Source organism: Empidonax traillii, unplaced genomic scaffold, assembly GCF_003031625.1.
Source record: "Empidonax traillii isolate 1590-97213 ecotype Southwest subspecies unplaced genomic scaffold, ASM303162v1 scaffold433:size1479616, whole genome shotgun sequence".
Taxonomy (NCBI): domain Eukaryota; kingdom Metazoa; phylum Chordata; class Aves; order Passeriformes; family Tyrannidae; genus Empidonax; species Empidonax traillii.
Window position 1 is genome coordinate 1,290,070 of NW_020955626.1, and position 17,906 is coordinate 1,307,975.

General features: G+C 45.4%; 1 protein-coding gene and 1 long non-coding RNA gene across 2 annotated transcripts in view; one reads left to right on the forward strand and one right to left on the reverse strand.

The window, feature by feature from the left end:
- The window catches only part of PDZRN3 (PDZ domain containing ring finger 3), a 134,122-nt gene extending 128,833 nt beyond the window's left edge, over positions 1–5,289 (reverse strand). Inside the window, exon 1 of the mRNA XM_027894568.1 lies at positions 4,421–5,289. Within this exon, the coding sequence (XP_027750369.1) occupies positions 4,421–5,137 (717 nt within the window). The 5' untranslated portion in view covers positions 5,138–5,289. The remainder of the gene's footprint in view (positions 1–4,420) is intronic.
- Positions 5,290–15,967: 10,678 nt separating this feature from the next.
- The window catches only part of LOC114062760, a 160,331-nt gene continuing 158,392 nt past the window's right edge, over positions 15,968–17,906 (forward strand). The window contains exon 1 of the long non-coding RNA XR_003572449.1: positions 15,968–16,039. This is a non-coding gene — a long non-coding RNA (uncharacterized LOC114062760). The remainder of the gene's footprint in view (positions 16,040–17,906) is intronic.

Genomic DNA, 17,906 nt, shown 5'->3' on the forward strand with positions numbered 1-17,906 from the left:
TCGATGCAGATGGTTTCAGTTTGTGCATTTTTCTTCTAACATGTCAATTTGAAGTTGTCAATCAAATATTAATGTCTATTAAACTCATAAAAAATGTCAAAGTAATCCTGGATTACTGAACTACTCCTAGAGATTTGGGGACGATAATGAAGCCCAATTCCCCACCAGTGTGAACTGGCAGAGCTCCACTGACCACACACTTCACCACAGGGGAGCTGCACTAACACACTCCACCTGAGAATGTGGTTTAAAACTTCTATGTCCATTTCTGATGATTATCTTCACTGCAAGTCAAATAATAAATAGAGGTGGACCTGATACAGAGAAACATAAATAAACTCTGATCTTATTTGAATTTGCCTACACTCAGCATCAGTGAGAACCAAGTACCCAGAAGACGACTGAAAAATGAAGTAAAAGCTATTTCCCTGGAAGTCTACAGACCCAGACCTCAGACAGGATTTCAAGGAACAAATTTCCAGTCCTGTGAGACCACTTTCAGGGACAAATGATTTAGGATTTGAAAGACAATAACGTGCTAGCCCCACGTTTCCTTCTCCTATTATGCCTTTTTAAGAAGGGAAATCAATTACAACAATCAAGAAACAATTATGGCATTGCTCTCAAGACACTTTCAGTAATTAAAATTGAAGGTTTTCAATAAAGCCACCTTATGTGGCTATGATTTGACACTTTTATACCTGGCTGAATCAGCATGAAAGCAGTCCATTAAATCAGTCAAGTTGCGGGGGGGAAAAAACCCCAACTAATGTAGTTTTCTGTACTTCTGAAAAAGTACTTCTGTCCACAGGGGCTCTAAAGAAACTTTCCAGCCATTTCTGGTGGATTTGTGCACTCTCTTGTGCACAAAGCACAACCCACTGCAGAGCACTAATCCCACCACGCTCACGGAACTGCCCTGGCACCAGGGAGGCAGCAACGCTTTGCTTCCACACTTTTTTTGAAGATTCACATCTCAGGCCTTAACAATTTCTTTAACAACCTTCTTGGCCTCACAAGGAAGCCACGATGCAAACGACTTTTCCAGGCTCTGCCTTTCCCTTCCCCTCCAAGGTCTGGCGTTCCAGCGGAGCAATCATTAAACAGTGAGGTAACTGTGGAAATCGGTGGCCGGTGTCCAGCCCTGCCCCAGCAGCTGCTTCGGCAGCAGACCTGATGGTTCCTGGCATGTTGAACTCCCACAGCTGAACAGAACTCTTAAACATAATTCTTGAAATTACTGTACTTCCCAGCTGAGCAATATGTGGAGCTAATAGACTGCTTTTCCCTTTAGATAGGGGAAGGCTAATTTCTTTGGTAGTGCTGTGGCTAAGAAGCTCTGTCTTCGCCAGAGGAGGTACTTCAGCTCCTTGTTCTCTGATGAAAGGGTTGCCAGGACCAGCCTGGCACATCCTGCCTGGGGACAGCCTGAGAAAAACGCATCATCTTGTTTTAAAGGACTTCATCTGGCTCTTAAGGAATTCAAAACTGTGTCACCACAACCACAGAGGTATTAAACCAGAGGTCCTAAATGTCAGATCGTATCTGGTTCCTGTCTGGCTGATATATTTAAAGTCAGTCCCTGTCTCTGGTTGTCAGGACAGCGGAAGGGTTTCCACCGTGAGCTGCAGCCAGCACTGCTTCCGATTTCCCCTCCCTCCCTCCTCCCCAAAGGACTTTGTCGGCTGTGTAAACAAGGGAACCACCAGAACAGCTTATCAATAGGTGTGCACAGTGGTATGTTTCACCAAGGATTAGGCCTTGTTTGAACAGTATGAGGTTTTTTCTCGATTGTTTAGACTTTGATATTACAGGATTGACATGTTTGATCAGAAGAAATGCTAATTTTGAGTGAGACACACCACGTTCCCTGCCACTCCCTCCTCAAGCTCATCCACAATAAGCCTTACCTTTTCCCACCACGGAATAAACAGTCACTCTCTGACTTGTCTTTTGGAATAAACACAGATCAGACATCCAGTAAATACACAGTAAAATTAGTTTTCCCTCAGTGGTAAGGAATATACATGGATAACACAACTAGGGTAATTTAAGGCACATCTACCTGCTTAAAGGGCTTATAAAATGGTGAGATATTTACAGATGAGTGTGTGTATAAAGTATGTATTTTATTTGTCTTCTCTTGATATAGTTATGGTGGTGTTACAGAACTCACTTCCGAAATGGCAGATGAAAACACAGCAGAGCTGTGGTTCATCCAGTCACAAAGAAAGTCTATGCCAAGGTGAACCCAGAGCTGGTCTGCCAAAAGATCATGAATTTGGGGTCTTTCATGAATGGCCTAATGCCATATGACTAAGCATTTAAACAGAACTGTACGTGGGCATCCTTCTGTTTTGACTACAGGATATGTCATCTGATTTATTCTAGATGGGTTCTACATCTGTGACAACAAGCAACTACCCGGCAGGGAAGTCAGAAAACCCTTTTTCTTCACCTACCGAGGAGCCAGAACACCCAACAGTAAGTTCTGCAATCACCACGTGTAAACAGAGAAAACAACCCCAGAGTATAAAACTTGTCAGCATTCCACAGCCCGAAATTTGGTAAAGCATCCCCTGCACTGGGTGATTACCACGGGTCTTTTAAAAAACTCTCTAGTGCACAAAGACGCAAGTTCCTTGATTGCACTTCTCTGGGAGCAGGGCAGTGGAAAGCTGTTGGTGTTGGCGAGCTGCCCAAAATGCTGTGAAAGACACGTAATTGATTGACCGCTGGACCACAAATCTGTGGTGACATGACACCTTCCAGCTTTCTGCAGATTGGTGGCTGCTTCAGAAAACGGTATAACAGCCTTTTGTAACGGGGCTGAAAACCAGCACAGTGGTCCTGGCCAGCTGCATCCATAAATTTGATAAAAAGTACAGCTAGGAACTACGTACCACGAACACTTACAGCTCTGAGAGAGCATCTCTCAGGCTCAGTGCAGCTCACTAGGCTTTACAGAGCTAAATAACGCAAACCCAACATTATCAGTGCTGGGAAATGAAGGAGGGGCAGTGGAAGAATAAAGGAGAGCAGAGGTGAGGAGGTAAGGATTTGGTGAGATGATTTCCCACAGCAAGGCTGTGTGTGGAGGGCTCTCCTGTCATCAGCAATGGACAGGGAGCAGAGGCAGCTGTGTGCCAAGCTGTGGGAGCAGAAAGCTCTGCAGCACGCCAAGGCAAAGTACTGTGGGAAAAGGAGGGGACAGAACTGTCCTGAATCTTCATATGAATGTGAACCTCCGATTTATTTTAATAGTTTTACTGAGTTTTTAACCAGCACCACACCCAGTATCGCCAGAACAGTACATTTCAAAGTGTTTTCTGGTTTGAGTTAGGATAGCATGGTGGGTTCTGCCCTGCATTTCTAAACAGGAAAAAGGGGGGAAAAAAATCCTCTAACATGAAGTTTTATTTCCTTTACACAACTTTTAGAGCCTCAGTATTACCAATGGTGTGAATACAGACGTTTGACAGTTTTGAACAGTTTAATACTGCTGTGTCTGTGGCATCACATTCCAGGTCACTGGGAGGACTCTTGAATGTCTTCATTTAAAAGATAATTGGCTTCTAGGGCTTCCCTTGCTGGGGAGCCTCATTCCAATTAAAACTTGAGTATTGTTGTAGCTCTGGTTTTTGGTTCTGGTCATTTTATAAATGGTCTAATTCTGGAGGAGGCTGAAGTCAAGTTAATTTCCCCTCTGCTAAACTGAGGTTTTAAAGAACCCTGTGTGATTCTGGGAAAGGAATCACCAGTACACAGCAGATGTCTTGTATTTGGAGGTGGATGTTACAGAGATGGTGGCTTCAGATCATGAAATAGCTGGTGATGTGTCCAAGTTGCGAAATAGTTAATCCTAAAGTCAGTGTTTTGTAGGAAGCCCTATTCTGGGATGCTAGGTGAGCTCAGGGTCTGGAAAGCATTGGGTCACAGCAGCTTCTTCCAATTCACTCCACTTTGTGTGACTCCTGGGAGTCAATTTCTGGCGGTTTAATACTATTTCCAGCCCTGGAAATTCCAATTTTGCAGTTGGAGAGTTTTCTTGGGGGGGAAGAGAACCAAAAAAAAACACAAAAAACCCCCAAAAAAACCAAACCAACAAAAAAAACACTCAGCAATACCGCGATCCCGTTACTTTTGCTGTGAGAGCTGCCATATGGGATCCAGATACCCAATGGCGGTCGCGGCCGAAAAAAACGTACCTATGGAAACCCAGGTATTCAGAAGGATTTTGGGGGCCGCGTGGGCTCTCTAGGACAAGACGGCCGGGCGGGCATACCACCCCGTCCTGCAGAACCCGCCGGGACGCGCAGGGGAGAAGGCGCATCCCGCTCCCATCCCGCGTCCCGGGGGGCACCGGGCAGCGCGGGGCGGGGGTCGGGCAGTCCCTCCCGCGTCCCCCCCCACCCCTTACCTTGCCGGGGGAGGCGGCGCGGGCGCGGGCCAGGGCGTCCAGGCGGGCGCTGTACTGCGTGAAGCGCTTCTGGTACCGCAGCGCCGTCACCTGCAGCTCCAGCTGCGCCGCCGCCAGCCGCGACAGCAGCGACTGCTCCCGCTTGCCGGCGCGCAGAGCCTCCTTCTTCAGCGCCTTCTCCAGCGCGGCCGCCCGCGCCTGCAGCGCGGCCCCGTGGGCTCGCAGGGCTCGCAGGCAGCCGTGGCCGCCCGCCCGGCGCTCGCCGTGGGTCAGCACCAGCCCGCAGCCCTGCTCGCACAGCCCCGCGGGCCGCGCCTCGCAGCGCTCCCGCATGTGCGCCTCCACATCGCGCAGGTTGAGCACCTGGCGGCACCCGCGGTTGCGGCACTTGGCCGGAGAGAAGTCGCAGGTCTCGGCGTGCTCGCCCAGGTGCTGCAGCGGCACCACCGCCTCGCAGCCCCGCGCGTGGTTGTCGCACTTGATGTCCAGCTTGAGGATGAGGCTCTTGAGGGGCAGGACGTGGTTGAGCTCCTTGGTGGAGATGCGCTGGCAGTTGACGGGGCAGCTGCCCTGCTGCACCACCCAGGGCAGGACGCAGCCCGCGCAGAAGACGTGCCCGCAGGGGGTGGTCAGAGGGTCCTCCAGCACCTTGTTGCACAGGTTGCACTTGAAGTCGGGATCCACCTCCCCGCTGAAGCGGTCCAGCTCGAACCCCATCCTCCTTCCGCTCCGCCGAAAACAACCGAAAACAGAAAAGAAAAAAAAAAAAATGGAAAAAAAAAAACCAGCCCAGAAAAAGTACCCGGAGCGCTGAGACGGGACGGGCGGGGAATGGAAATAAATAAGTATCAGCCGCTCCCGCCGCCGCCGCCCGAGAGGGAGCTCAGCCCCCGGCCCGGCCCGCGGCCGTGCCCCGTCCCCGCCGGTCCCGGGAGCGCCCGGGAACGCGCCCCGAGCGCGCTCCCGCAGCAGGGACCGCCCCGGCACCGCCCACCCGGCACCGCCCACGCGGGGCGCCCCGGGAGTCCCCCCGGCCGGGGACAGGGGACAAGGGGGGTTTTGTGTCGGGCAGAGGCGGGTGGGGGGCGCGGGGTGGGCTCCGGGCTGGTCCACGCTTCCCCCGGGAAGGTAACCGGGAGCCCCGGGATGGGGAGAAGCGCGGGGGGAGCGGGAGGGGCGGGAGGGGCGGGGAGGAAGGGGCCAGGGACGGGGAAGCGGTGGGAGAGGAGGGGAGCGGGGAGAGAGGGCGGGGAGCGGAGGCGGGAGGGTCGCGGCTGGGTGTGACAAGGTGAGACGGGGCGGGGAAGGAGCAGCATCGGCCGCCGTGACGGACGGGGTGGTTGCTCGGAGAGGGGCGATGGGGCACATCGGCTGGACGCGGGGATGGCAAGGTCAGGCTGGACCTACCTGGGCTAGTGGAAGATGTCCCTGCCCATAGAATAGGGTTTGGAAAGAGATGGTCTTTAAGATTCCTTCCAACCCAAGCCATTCTGTGGTTCTGTGGTGACTTTTGGAAAGGGCATACATGGAGCTGCCTCTGGGGTCAGTCCTGGACAAGCTGCTAAGAAGTTGGACTGACTGTTCAGTCCTCAGGTGGGAATTCTTACACTACCAACGAGAAACAGGCAAACAGAACAGTCTGCCAGTGTGTGAGAGACTGAAATGTTAAGGGTTGATGATTTGCAAAAGCAGGAGGGTGCTTTGTTGAGGTTTTCACCCCCAGACCAAAGGGGAAGAGGAAGGTTTTTGGGTGTATGATGGCAAAAGCTCTGGTCTGCATAAGAACAGCCCGGTACAGAGGAGGGGAGCACCCACCATGGGAGGATGCCATGATAAACCAGCCTTTGTTTAGCAACAAGCTGGGTTTTGATCCAGGTGGGGGAAAAGGACGATAAGAAACAGATCCTGCAGAGGTGGGATAATGCTTTTTATCATGACAGTGTGATCCCTTACACAGCTGGCTCAGGTGTAACCCCCTTTCCCTGGGGGACATACTGGGACATTCACACATAGGCCTAAAGGTTTTCAGGTTTTCATCCCTTCTGAGAAGGCATAACTGGCTCAGCTATGCTGATGTTGGAGGCAGCTGTCAGGTCTTAGAAGGAGTCACAAACCATCAAAGCCCCACCAAGTGCCCCCAGACTCATTTCTGGGGCCTTCCACCAGAGGACTGCACATGATCCACAGTGTTACATCAGACAGTGTAAAACTGCCCCTCACAGGGGAGGTACCTGTGCATCCCCACCTGAAGCTGAACCTATATTAACCCACTGAAATTTATGTTTCCTGGGCTTCCCCCACCCTGACAGATCAACACCGCAACCATCACTTTGACCAACACACATCCAAATTGCAGCAGTCAGGTCTCACTGCTGGATTTAGTGGGTGGGGATACCTTTCCTCTCCACTACCTACTGTTATCTCTCTTTCTCTTTCTTTCTTTTCCTTATGCACGTTCTTAAGTGATATCTTCACACATATATAAACACTGCTCATTCAGTGCTGTTTCACTCTATAATGAGGGATTTATTAACAAGATCCAAGGGATCTGTTCACAAGAACCTCAGTAACCCCACCTTCGGGGTTGGTTCGTAACACAGTGCTGCCCGTATCCTCATGGAAAAGGGATAAGTTTTTTTCTGTGTTTGTGTAGCCTGTTAAAGCCCCGTTAATGCCACTTGGATGTAAAGTGATGGAGATCATTAAAGGTCACCCCTTTTGATACCCATTTCTGCCTGGTGATGATTTAAAAGCACTCCTGAATTATGCTATAAAAAGCCAGCCAGACCACACCTGAAGCACCAGACATAGCATTAGGCAAAAACAATTTCTCTTACAAGGCTGATATTGAAATACTGAAAAAAAAAGCAATAAAAGGGACCAGCCTTGTTCATTGTGGATGGTGCCGCAGAATTCTCACATGCACCAGAGCCACACACCAGCTCAATTGTTCTTTTAATGTGTTTTGCTTTATGGCAAAGCAGAAGCCAACTGGAAACCTCAGTTCCAAGTGACCTTTAGTGTATGTCTATTGTATCACAGTAAAACGACTTTCTGAATGCCTGGGATGATTCTTAGTGTGTTAGTGACCTCTAGAAGGTGGTTACACAACTGTGTTCCAATTTCAGTCTCAGGCAAGTAGTTTTTAGCATTAAGGGTTTTCACTTTTCGAATATGAATTCCATCTGTGGTGCTCATTTTAATTATTAATGTTCCATAAAGCTTAAGGTAGCTTTTGGCTGTGTTCACTGCCCCGCTGAAGAAAGCGTGCATCAAATATTTAGGGTGATATACCTAGCTAAGGAATATTTTACAGATTTTTTTCCTTAAAAAGAGAACAGTAAATGTTGTAATATAGAACTGTGCATGTAGGTTTCTTTTAACTCCATCTGAAGGCTGTGCACACTCCAGGGCCATGGTGATAAAGTTTAATTAATACATGTGTATTGCTGGCTTTTGCATTATTCTATTAAAAGTGTAGTAGTGATTCTCGTACTTTCTTCTCGTGCTTCCCTGCCTTTTGCATCTCTCTTCTCTTTCCCATCTCTTTCTCCTCAGGACATCTCTGCTCACCAGTGTCTCCTGCCATTCCCATTGCTGCAATGCCACATCTCTTTCCTCCCTCCATCCACCAGCCCTGCACTGCTGAGTCTCCACCCTTTATCTGCAATGTCACTGCGCACCTCACTAGTAGGACGCTGGTTTTTTTGCAGTTTGTCATAAAAACTAGAATAGCTGTTGCTAATCACGACATCTGTTTTTCCAGAGGTGTTTTATACGAAATAAAACTTCAGGTTCTGTGGGGATGCAGCTGAGTGACTTGAACGTTGGTGTTCATTGTGGTAACTGCTGTGTCATCTGATGGTGAAATCCATCAGTACAACTAGTTCTGAACAGATTGGTTTAGGATAACTGCTCCAAATTAGTGACTGGTGTCTTATGACCTTCTTTACCCAAGTTTCTGAGGTGCCTCATGCGTTCAGGATGGTTGTAAATAGAAACAAATTAATGCCTTCAGTGATAGCCGTGGCAGTTTGGGTTTAGCATTTCAAAGCTGTCCCTCCAGGATGCTCGAGGCCACTCGTGTCAAAGCCAGAGGCAGAGCTTTTACTGATTTCCACGAGAATGACATCAGCACCAGGTCCCTTCGGCTACTTGAAACTATACAAATATTTGGATGGAAAATATAGGCAAGAACTGGAATAACATTTTCACTGGAGTCGTGGCCAGGCAGATGGTGTGCTGAATTCTGTGATACACTTTAATGTGACATTTGTGTAGGAATAGATACTTTATTTATAAATTAAAACTTTTGAAGGCCACTGAAGGCTTGCACTGAGACTGCAGTTTGAGTGCTGACAGGGAATTGAAGTTCCCCTCTTCCTGCTGCTGCTGTCCATGAGAAAAGGCGCAACTGGAGCTTTCCCTACTGGAGACACATTTCGGTTCTCCTTTGAAAAAAAAAAAAATGTTTAAAAAGCAGCCTCTCACCATGAGCCTTTAATGTTATTTTCAAAGCCTGAGGTTTGTAACTGAGGAGAGGTTTGGTTTCCAGGGCTGAAATTACACTGCCACAGCTCAGGAAGGTCGTTTTTATTTAGTCAGTTCTCTCATCATCAGAGGCAGTGCTGGGGTGGGACCACTGCTGAGCCATTGGGGCTCTCTCATTTAACTCTGCTGTCCTGTCATAGGAAGGGTGAGGGCACGTTTGGGATGTAACACAGACACAGTGCCAGCTCTCAAAGAGCTGCAAGGCTGAGGCTTTTGCTGCAGGTTTCAGTCAGTCTGTTAGGTTTTTTATCCTGCTGCTGTGAAGCTTCCAGTCTCACAGAAAATCAAATGCAATCCATCTTAACCTGCCTTTTGTCATAAAGGTTGGTGGTGGCATCATTTTACGGTGGATTGAAAGAAACGTGGTCTTTGAAATAAACCTATTTGTTTTTTAACGTCAGTTTGCCTTTAAAAAGTTGGAAAGTATTAGGTAATGCAGATAAAGAGTCAAGTCCTTCTCCATGTCAATCCTCTGTGTCATTCTGACAAACTCCCTTTGGGTTAGTAAGACACTTCCAATGTAACATGGTCTTCCTTGTGCTTCATGAGTTGGAGCCTTTTAGAAACTGAAACTCGCACTGGTCCTGAAGTTTAGTGTACTTAAAATTTAGTGCATCTAGAATATGTAAAATATATTTAAACACATCTAAAATGTTAAGATCTTCTCAGCCTTCTGTTCATTGCCAAGCACTGGCGCACTGCACGGAGTTATAAATTTGAAAGATTCTGTCTTCTTTGACATTTTATGACCTTTTTTGTACCACCTGTGCCTTCTATGTATTTCTTTATCTATCTGTGTAGCTGCTGTCATTAAATTTCGAGTGAACTTGCTTCGATCCTTTATTTTTACTGCAGGCAGAAATGTAAGTTTGCATTAATAGAAGGTGCACAGAAGAGCTGGGGAACATGGACCAAATAAAATGTCAGGCTTGATGGGAGAACTGTCAAGCACAGTAGAGATGGTTCGTAGTGATAAGAGTTTATATGACATTTATTTTAAGTATTTTGTGAAAGATTAAACTCTGACTTGGCAGCCGCTCTGGATTTCGGGATTTTACATGAGTAGAAGGTTAATACGATATTGAAGTGGATTCTTAGAAGTAAATGGTGTTTAAACAACAGGCCAGGCAGCATCAAAAATCCAAATCAGATCCCTCTGTCCCAGAAGGAACATTTAATCAAGAAGCAAGAGATAGCACATGAGCATCCTTTCCTGATGTTCCACATGCATTTTTGTGTCAGTGCTGAAGAGCCACATCACTGCCTCAGAAATCTTGCTGTCTTCACACAAACTTGAAGGACCAGCAACATTTGAGCCTATTTCATAACTGGCTTCTTTCCCCTCGTCTCTTTACATAGCTGAAGTCATAGTAAAGTTCATATTATATTCATGAGTAGTTGAAAGATCCACAAGAATTTTGGCTCTAAGTACACATTCCTATATTAATGTGGATAGAGAAAAATATAAAATAATGTTCTTTCTGGGGCTTTTTAGGAAATTTGATCAGTCAGCCGTGTTGACTTTTGTTGCTCTTTGTCTGAATAATTACATTATTCACCACTACAATATCTTGAAGTTATTTATTATACATTTTATTATTAACAATCCACTTTGTGATAAGGGAGAATTAGCCAAGTTTTAAGACTGGGCTTAATGAAATGTGGGATAATAGAAGTGCTCGTTGCAATTCAGAAAATCTTTAGCTGAGTGCTGAAAATTGAATTCTGCTTTTCTTGAGCTGTTCTTCCCTGGGCATTGGAGCCAGTTTTGGTGAGCAGTTGCTTTCTATGAGTAAGCCTGTGATTTGAGTACAAGGCTGAGGCCCAGACCTGACCACTGCTCGCCTGAAACTACACAAGGATTCCAAATTTCTGTGGGGGCTACATCCCAGAAAGCATTCAGTATCCAGTTTATAAGGCCACAAATCTTTGAATTTCCTCAGCAGTACAAAACCACGCAGTGGGTATCAAATTCTGATGTAGACACCACATTTTGTACTATATAATTTCTTTGTCTTTTCCTCCCTTATTTAAACAATTTAGAGAGAGGGACCTGACATCATACGTGCCTACTTCCCTTTGACACATCTTACACGATGTAAGTAATGATAATGTTTAAATCCAGGCTGTAATTAACTCGGTGGTAATGGGTGGGACATAAAAACACAGGCCATAATTTAGGGGCACATTCTCCAGGAGTTTGTGTGATGAATTCAGCAGTGGTGGAGGTCAGCCCACGACTCAGAGAACGGAGAGTGCTGAGTGAACACGAATTGCTGAGCATCTTCTGCCCATTTTCCATGCATGTGGACGTTACAGACCTGTCAGACAGCGCTTGCACACGCAGCATTTCGCGTGAGTAGGTGTGTTTGGGATTGTGTTGAGCTGCCAAATCTGATTGCCCTTAATTGACAGTCTGGCCCCATGAAAAAGAGGTGAAGCTCTATTTATCCGTGACTGTCTGTTCTCATGGAAGCATTTCCTCAAGTCCTTAAGCCCAACCCTCTTCTCTTAAGATGTGAAAAATATTCCTGTTCCCAAGAACAGGAATGGAAACTAATTCACATTTCTTTACTGGCGGGATGATTGTGAATAATGTGGAATGTTCCGGTTTTTCCACATCAGCAACGCTGCTTTATCTCAGGATGCTTTTGTTCCGTTTCCAAAATAAACAGTTGTTAATACTTGCACGAGGTGTATTTGACAAGCAGGCTTTTGAGATCATCCACTGTTCCTTAGGTAAGCAGTCGCCCTGCTTATGTATTTACAGCTCTGTTTACATTTGTATAAACGAAGGAAAAAATCCCTTTTAAAAACATGTGTCAGTTCAAAACCAGGAGCCTTATGGAAAGCCCAGGCTGTATAGTAAAAATTCTTCATTTCTGGGTCAGATGAGCTTCAAGATGGAAAGGAAAAACAGGGTTAGGACAGTGCTGGTTTTGCCTGATGAGTGTTACAGCAGGAGGATGCAGAGCCCAGAGCCACCTGTGGGTTCAGGGAGGGCCTAGAGCATCTTTGGAGGATAAATCCAGCTGCTGGTACTTACCTCTGTCTCTAGAAGTTTCTGAATTACTGATTGCCAGGAGCCAGGAGAGAATCCCTGCTAACAGACTGTGCAAGATGAGTATCCCCAGCTGATTGCTCTCAGACACAAGATTCTGGGCTTTAATGACCTTTAATTTGATCCTAATTGAGCTTTTGGCTACATTTTTATTCTTTTTCTAATGGTCAGGTTGTTTTGGAAAATGGTGGTGGCTTAAGGCAGCCTTCTAATTCAGTGCTCTTGGATTTTCTGTGGAGTTTGTATTGCTTTAAAACACAAGTTTTTAAAAAGGAAGTTCCAGCACTTAGTAAGCAGAGATTTGAAAGAGTTATTTCTTTATTTCTCGCTGGGAAGGGGGTTGGGATAAAATGAAGGCATGGGTAGAGGGGTGTGACAGGGCTTTGTGAGGTTACACCAGGTCAAGCCATTGTTTTGCTCATTAACATGCATCAGTATTTACTCTGCATTCAACATGGTGCAAGTGATGGGAGTTGTGTGTATTCTGGAGCCCAGTCACTCTGTTTAGAAGAGGAAAGAAGGTACATCCCAGGTATTAAACATTTTTTTACTGTTTTTGCTGTTTTACTGTTTACTGTTAGGAGACAAAAGGTGTGGGGTTTTTTAAAACATGAGGAAATTCTGCGTTTTTCTTCTCTTAAAAAAAAAAAGAGATCACACTTGAAGGTAAGAAGACTCTTCCTCTTTGCATCAGCAGAGTCCTTTGGGAGCTCTAAATTTCTTTAGGATTCATGGCTGAGTGGGTGCAGAGACCCCCAAGGCCTTTCCAGGAGGGCTGGTTTGTGTAACTTTCTAATCATGGGGTGGTGTGGAGTGTCAGGAGCTTCTAAAATCCCTGTTTGTGCTCTGAACACCCAGGACTGGAGTTCACTCCTCCTGCACATGATGCTGTGCCAGATCCATTCCAATGACCTCCTTAAATATTCATATTCAGAGCTATCTTGCTCTAATGAAAAACATTTCGTGCAGCTCTCATAACTCTTTCACTTTTAGCCTTATTTCTGTTTTTCTAATGTCTTGATCAAGGCAGCTTCCAGCTCCTCTCTTCTTTTTTTTTTTTCTTTCTCTTCCCCCCTCCCCCTTTGTGGTTTTGCAATATTAAGTATGCCCCAAAATTTCATTAACATTTTAGATGTTTAGCTTAAAAGTATAGTTGGAGTTCCTAAGATCTTTTCTGCCCTTTGACAAAGGTTCCAAAAGGAAGAAAAGTAGTATCTCTCTGTTTTGGCAGGCTCTGCTCCATTTGTCAGTGACAGAATGTGAGCCTCTTGGCAAAACAGTTTTTAATATAAATACTAGATCTGACTGAAAAAATAAAAGCAGAATTTTCTGAGAACTCCTTGAAATGTCAAGTTTGCTGTCACTGTAACAAATTGGAAACAGATCATTATAAGGAAATATTCTCTGTGGGTTTTTTACAATTTCTTAATGCAAAATTTAAATTTACTGTACAAGTTTTTTTGGTAAAGTTGTATTGAAATAGACACAGGCTTTTTTTTCCCCCTGAAATTACCAGTCTTGAAAAAGAAATTATTTTGTTAAATGGGATGCCACGCAAAAATGCAAGAAAACTGTTATCTAAAAAAATAGCAAACTAATGATAATAATGCAGTTAATGCTGTGTTTCAATTAACAACAAAACAAGGACAATTTTCAAGTACATTAGTGTAGGCATGATCTTAACTTTTTCAACCAGATCTAATGAAGTCACCAAGAGCACGAAGGAGACTGTTTCTTATTTTTTTGGGGTTTTTAGGAGGACTTACTACTGAGGCTGAAACTTCAGATTCTGGAGGAGAGGAGATGGTTTGGAGCAGAGGACCAGCGGTGGATATCTAAGTAAGTCAAGGCTGGAATGAGCTCTGTGTCCCATGTTCAGCACAGGGATAACTTTCCCTCTGCAGAGTCGTGAGTAGGGTCGGCAGCTTTGACAGCGAGGGGGATGGAGATCAGGATGGAGATTTTTGTCCCAGGAAATGCTGGGGGTGTCACATAGAACAGAGAAGGAAACAAATGGAGGCTCCTGAGGGAGCAGCTGCCACCTTCTGGGAGGTGAGGAGGCTCCTGTGGAGAGCAAAGCTGGTCCCACTTTGTGGGGAGCTGGGATGTGTTTGTGTCCTCGGAGATCTGGATTTGTACCTGGGTTAAATGGATTTCAGGTCACTCACTCCACTGTTTCAAATCGTTCTTTCTCACTTGTGTTTCATGCTTATCCAAGTTCACGTCCTACAGAGTCTGTTCCCCAGCCTGGTGTGCGCACAGAGGAGTAGAAGGGCCTGGAGCAGGGTACAATAACTATCAGTTTGTGACTGCCCAGCCAGGCACGTGCCAGGCATGGGGCTGAGCTCCATGAACTGAACATGACAGTCTCTCAGGTCCTCTGTGTGGCTCCTTTGGGCCAAGCCTTCCTCTGGGAAAAGAGCTGGGAGTGGGGCAGGAATCCTTTCTATGTCATATCCCTATTTTTTTCTAAAAACTATCTCCAGAATGAATCAGGATTGCTCCACTTTTATACATCTCTGTAAAAATTTCCATTGACATTGCAGTGGGAATAAAACTTTGAAAATTATCTGAACAGCATTTGCAGGGAGATTGCTTCTCTTCCCCTTTTCTTTCACTGCAGCTCATGTTTTCCACCGTGTAGTTAATCTGGGAGGCTGAAAGTTTAGCAATTTATTTAGGATCGAGGCTTCCTCCCAAACTGCAGAGAATCCTGAAAAACATCAGGAGAAGGTCTGACTAGTAACGAGCACAGAGTGTTAATGTTTGGTAACAGATCCTTTTCTGCTGCAGGCTATTTTAGGAAGATGATTGTTTTCAGTATAATGGCTTAGGCTGTATGTTTGTGTATTGCTTTATAACAATGAGGCTTTAGGAGATTGCTCCCATACCTACTCCTCCTGTTCTGTTAATTCGTTTTCCATTAGACAGCACTTACAAAGACTACGGCGAGGTTTTTCCACACTCCAGTTAAAATAACTGCCCTTTGTAAAAGCGCTTTGTGCCATCAAGTCAGGGAGACCTCACTGATGGCAATTGAGGCCAGGGCACACCCCTGTCACCACGGTTTGGAGCTGGGACTGCACCCAGCATCCTGCACACACCAAAATTTGCTGCAGGGACTTTCTTGACATCTGCTATTGGAACAGCTGTATACTGGGGGGAGGGAGGTGCTTTTCCTCCCCGCTCTGTTGTTTGATCCTCAGGACTGTAGCTCAGAGACATGTGGGAAGAGAGGGCTGGTTGTGTCTCCCCAGACATGTTTATATAAGACTCTGCTTGCTCTGTGCTGTGTTTCTGCCTGTGTGCACTCAGAGTGGGGATGTGCTGCTCCAGCCCCAAGCAACTCAAGCTCCACAGCCTGTCCCCTTAGCCCAGTCTCTGAAGACTAATTTATTTGGTTCTGAAGGCAGGTATTACCTAAAGATATATTTGTTCATTCTGCAATAGCTTTACGCCTTCCAACACTTTTTTTATTACCCACGGTGGAAATGGACTTTTTTCGCCCCCTCAATGTAGAGAGAAATTCAGTCATGTTTGTAAAGAAAACTGGGCTGACTGGTGAAAAATCATAAAAAACCCATGGTAGAAATAGATTTTTTTATAGATTATTGGAGCTTGATGAAGTAGACCCTAGTGAATGATTTAAGTCATTGAATAACAAGATAGAAAGTAATGGAAAAAGCCAAAGGTAACAATCTTGATGGTAGAGTTAAATGATTTATCTGACTATAGCTATTCTAAAGGCAAAGGTTAGTGTACTGAACTGGTGTCAGGAATTATTTCAGGAGGCATGCAAAGCCCTTTCAAGTTGCTGAAATTTGTTTATGTTGTACATTTGCCATTCCCTTACCATTAGCCTCAGTTATTTTATGAAAGTACTGCATTGACCTCTACTGTGTGAAGTGAGCACACGTGCAGTTACCAGGAATTATTGAAGACAAACAGACTGAAATAGGAGGGCACAGTTTCAGGCAAAACTCAGGGTAAAACTGCAGATAAAAATGGTAAGGTCACAGGTGTTTTTTTATAAGGTAATTTTATATAGATATATAAAATATATAAAGTATATAAAATAATACGATAATTCATGATTTCATATTTTACCAAACCTGCTGCCCATGTCTGTTCTCTCCCTGTTGCACTTCTTTGGTTTCCCCTTTCACTTCCCCTCTCATCTCTTTGTCCCCTCCTCATTTTCTCATCTCCCACTGCCTGCCCGTGTCACTGCCACTCTCAATCTATCCAACCCACTGCATCTGGTTTTACTTGGCTGTCCTTGGCAGGCCTGTTAAATTGCTCAAGGGGTTGGCTTCTTCCTGGAATATACACCCTTCTGGGGCCTTGGCTGGCAATTGTTAACTGCTCAGGCTCTGTCTGCCGCTGTTGGTGGCATTTTGCAGTTGTCCTGGCTCTCTGGAGGCAAGTCTGTCACAAGGACCAAGGCTCTGCTCTCAAACACTGAGGTTTCTGCACAGGAGGGCAGGGGGACCTGGAAAAAAAGAGTAGAGTAGAACAGTCTGCAAGGTGTGGTCTAAATACCTTTCAAAGTCATGGACCTATGGAGAAAGCTTTAAAATAGAACAGTGGAGAGGGGTGGAGGCAGGTGCTGTGCTGGGGAAGCTGCTTCTCCTCTTTGGTTGGAAAGACTGTCCCACGAGGGGCAGGACAAGGGGAGAGGGGTGTATAATCCTTAAAATCATGTTGAAGAAGAAATTTATCTCAAGGGATAAAATCTGAGGAGACAACTATAGCTCTAGTGAACAGAAATTGTTTAAGTGAGGCTCGGTTCTGCACGATGCAAAGCAGGCTGGTTTTGTTAAAACAGTGCCTGTATTCTTGAAAACTGACAAAAACTGATTAAAATTAATGGTAAGCCAAGAGGGAGGAAGGTGGGAGACTGGCAGATTTCCTGAAATGTGCAGACACATTGATGTGTCTCTCATCTTGGTGGGAGTAGTAACGAAGGGAGCTCATTACAGAAACAACACACAGCTTAGCCTTGCCCTTTCCTAGCAAGAAATGCTGCTACATGCAGTGAATTTCTGCTTTAGCATTGATTTATCTGAGGTATAAATCAGCTTCTTTCATTATTATTTGCTGTTGATTTTTTTCATATGGCTCTCCTACTTGACTGCTATTTTCCCATAACGTTTTCCCAGCATGCCTTCAGAAATATCAGAAAATGCTCACAAACGCTCCAGAAAAGTGCCAGCTAAATATTCCACAAAGTGCTTGCAGAGCTTGTGCAATGCTTCCCCTGGTCTTTCCCAGCTGTTTTTTAGCATTGATCTAATATTTCCCCCGTGAGCAGTTAGCATTTTTGTGACATTAAACATAGTGGGGAGGTTGTGTTTCCACACATGAATAAAGTGACTGCTCTGATTTTTCAGAAGAAAATAAGTGTTCAGTGTTCCTCCTCAGCAAAACTGGCTGCTCCAGATTGCTGCTGAAGGGTTGGGTTTCTTCTGGTCTTTTGGGGTTGCCTGTGGCTTCTCCAAAGGAAATAAGGTACTTTTAGTATTACAATTCAGGCTACTCAAAATACATAGCATGTGACACTTTGGTTTTCTTCTGGCATTGAATCAAGCTCTTAATGTTCTATATAACATTTAAGCAGATTACCTGAAGTATTTTTCAATAAACCTATGTGCTAAGGAAGAGGGGGCTATGCCAGCTGTCTGCAGCATGAGGAGTTTAGGTTATGTGGATGTACAGTCATACAAGTTCTACCCATCTCATGAAATACTTTGCATTCACTTCAACAACACTTCTTTTCTCTTTTCTTCCCAGGAAGTAGTTTCTTAAGAGCACAACCCAAAAACAAAGCCTGACAAAACCTAATAAGCCCAAGTTTTGTGCTGTTGGTTTAAT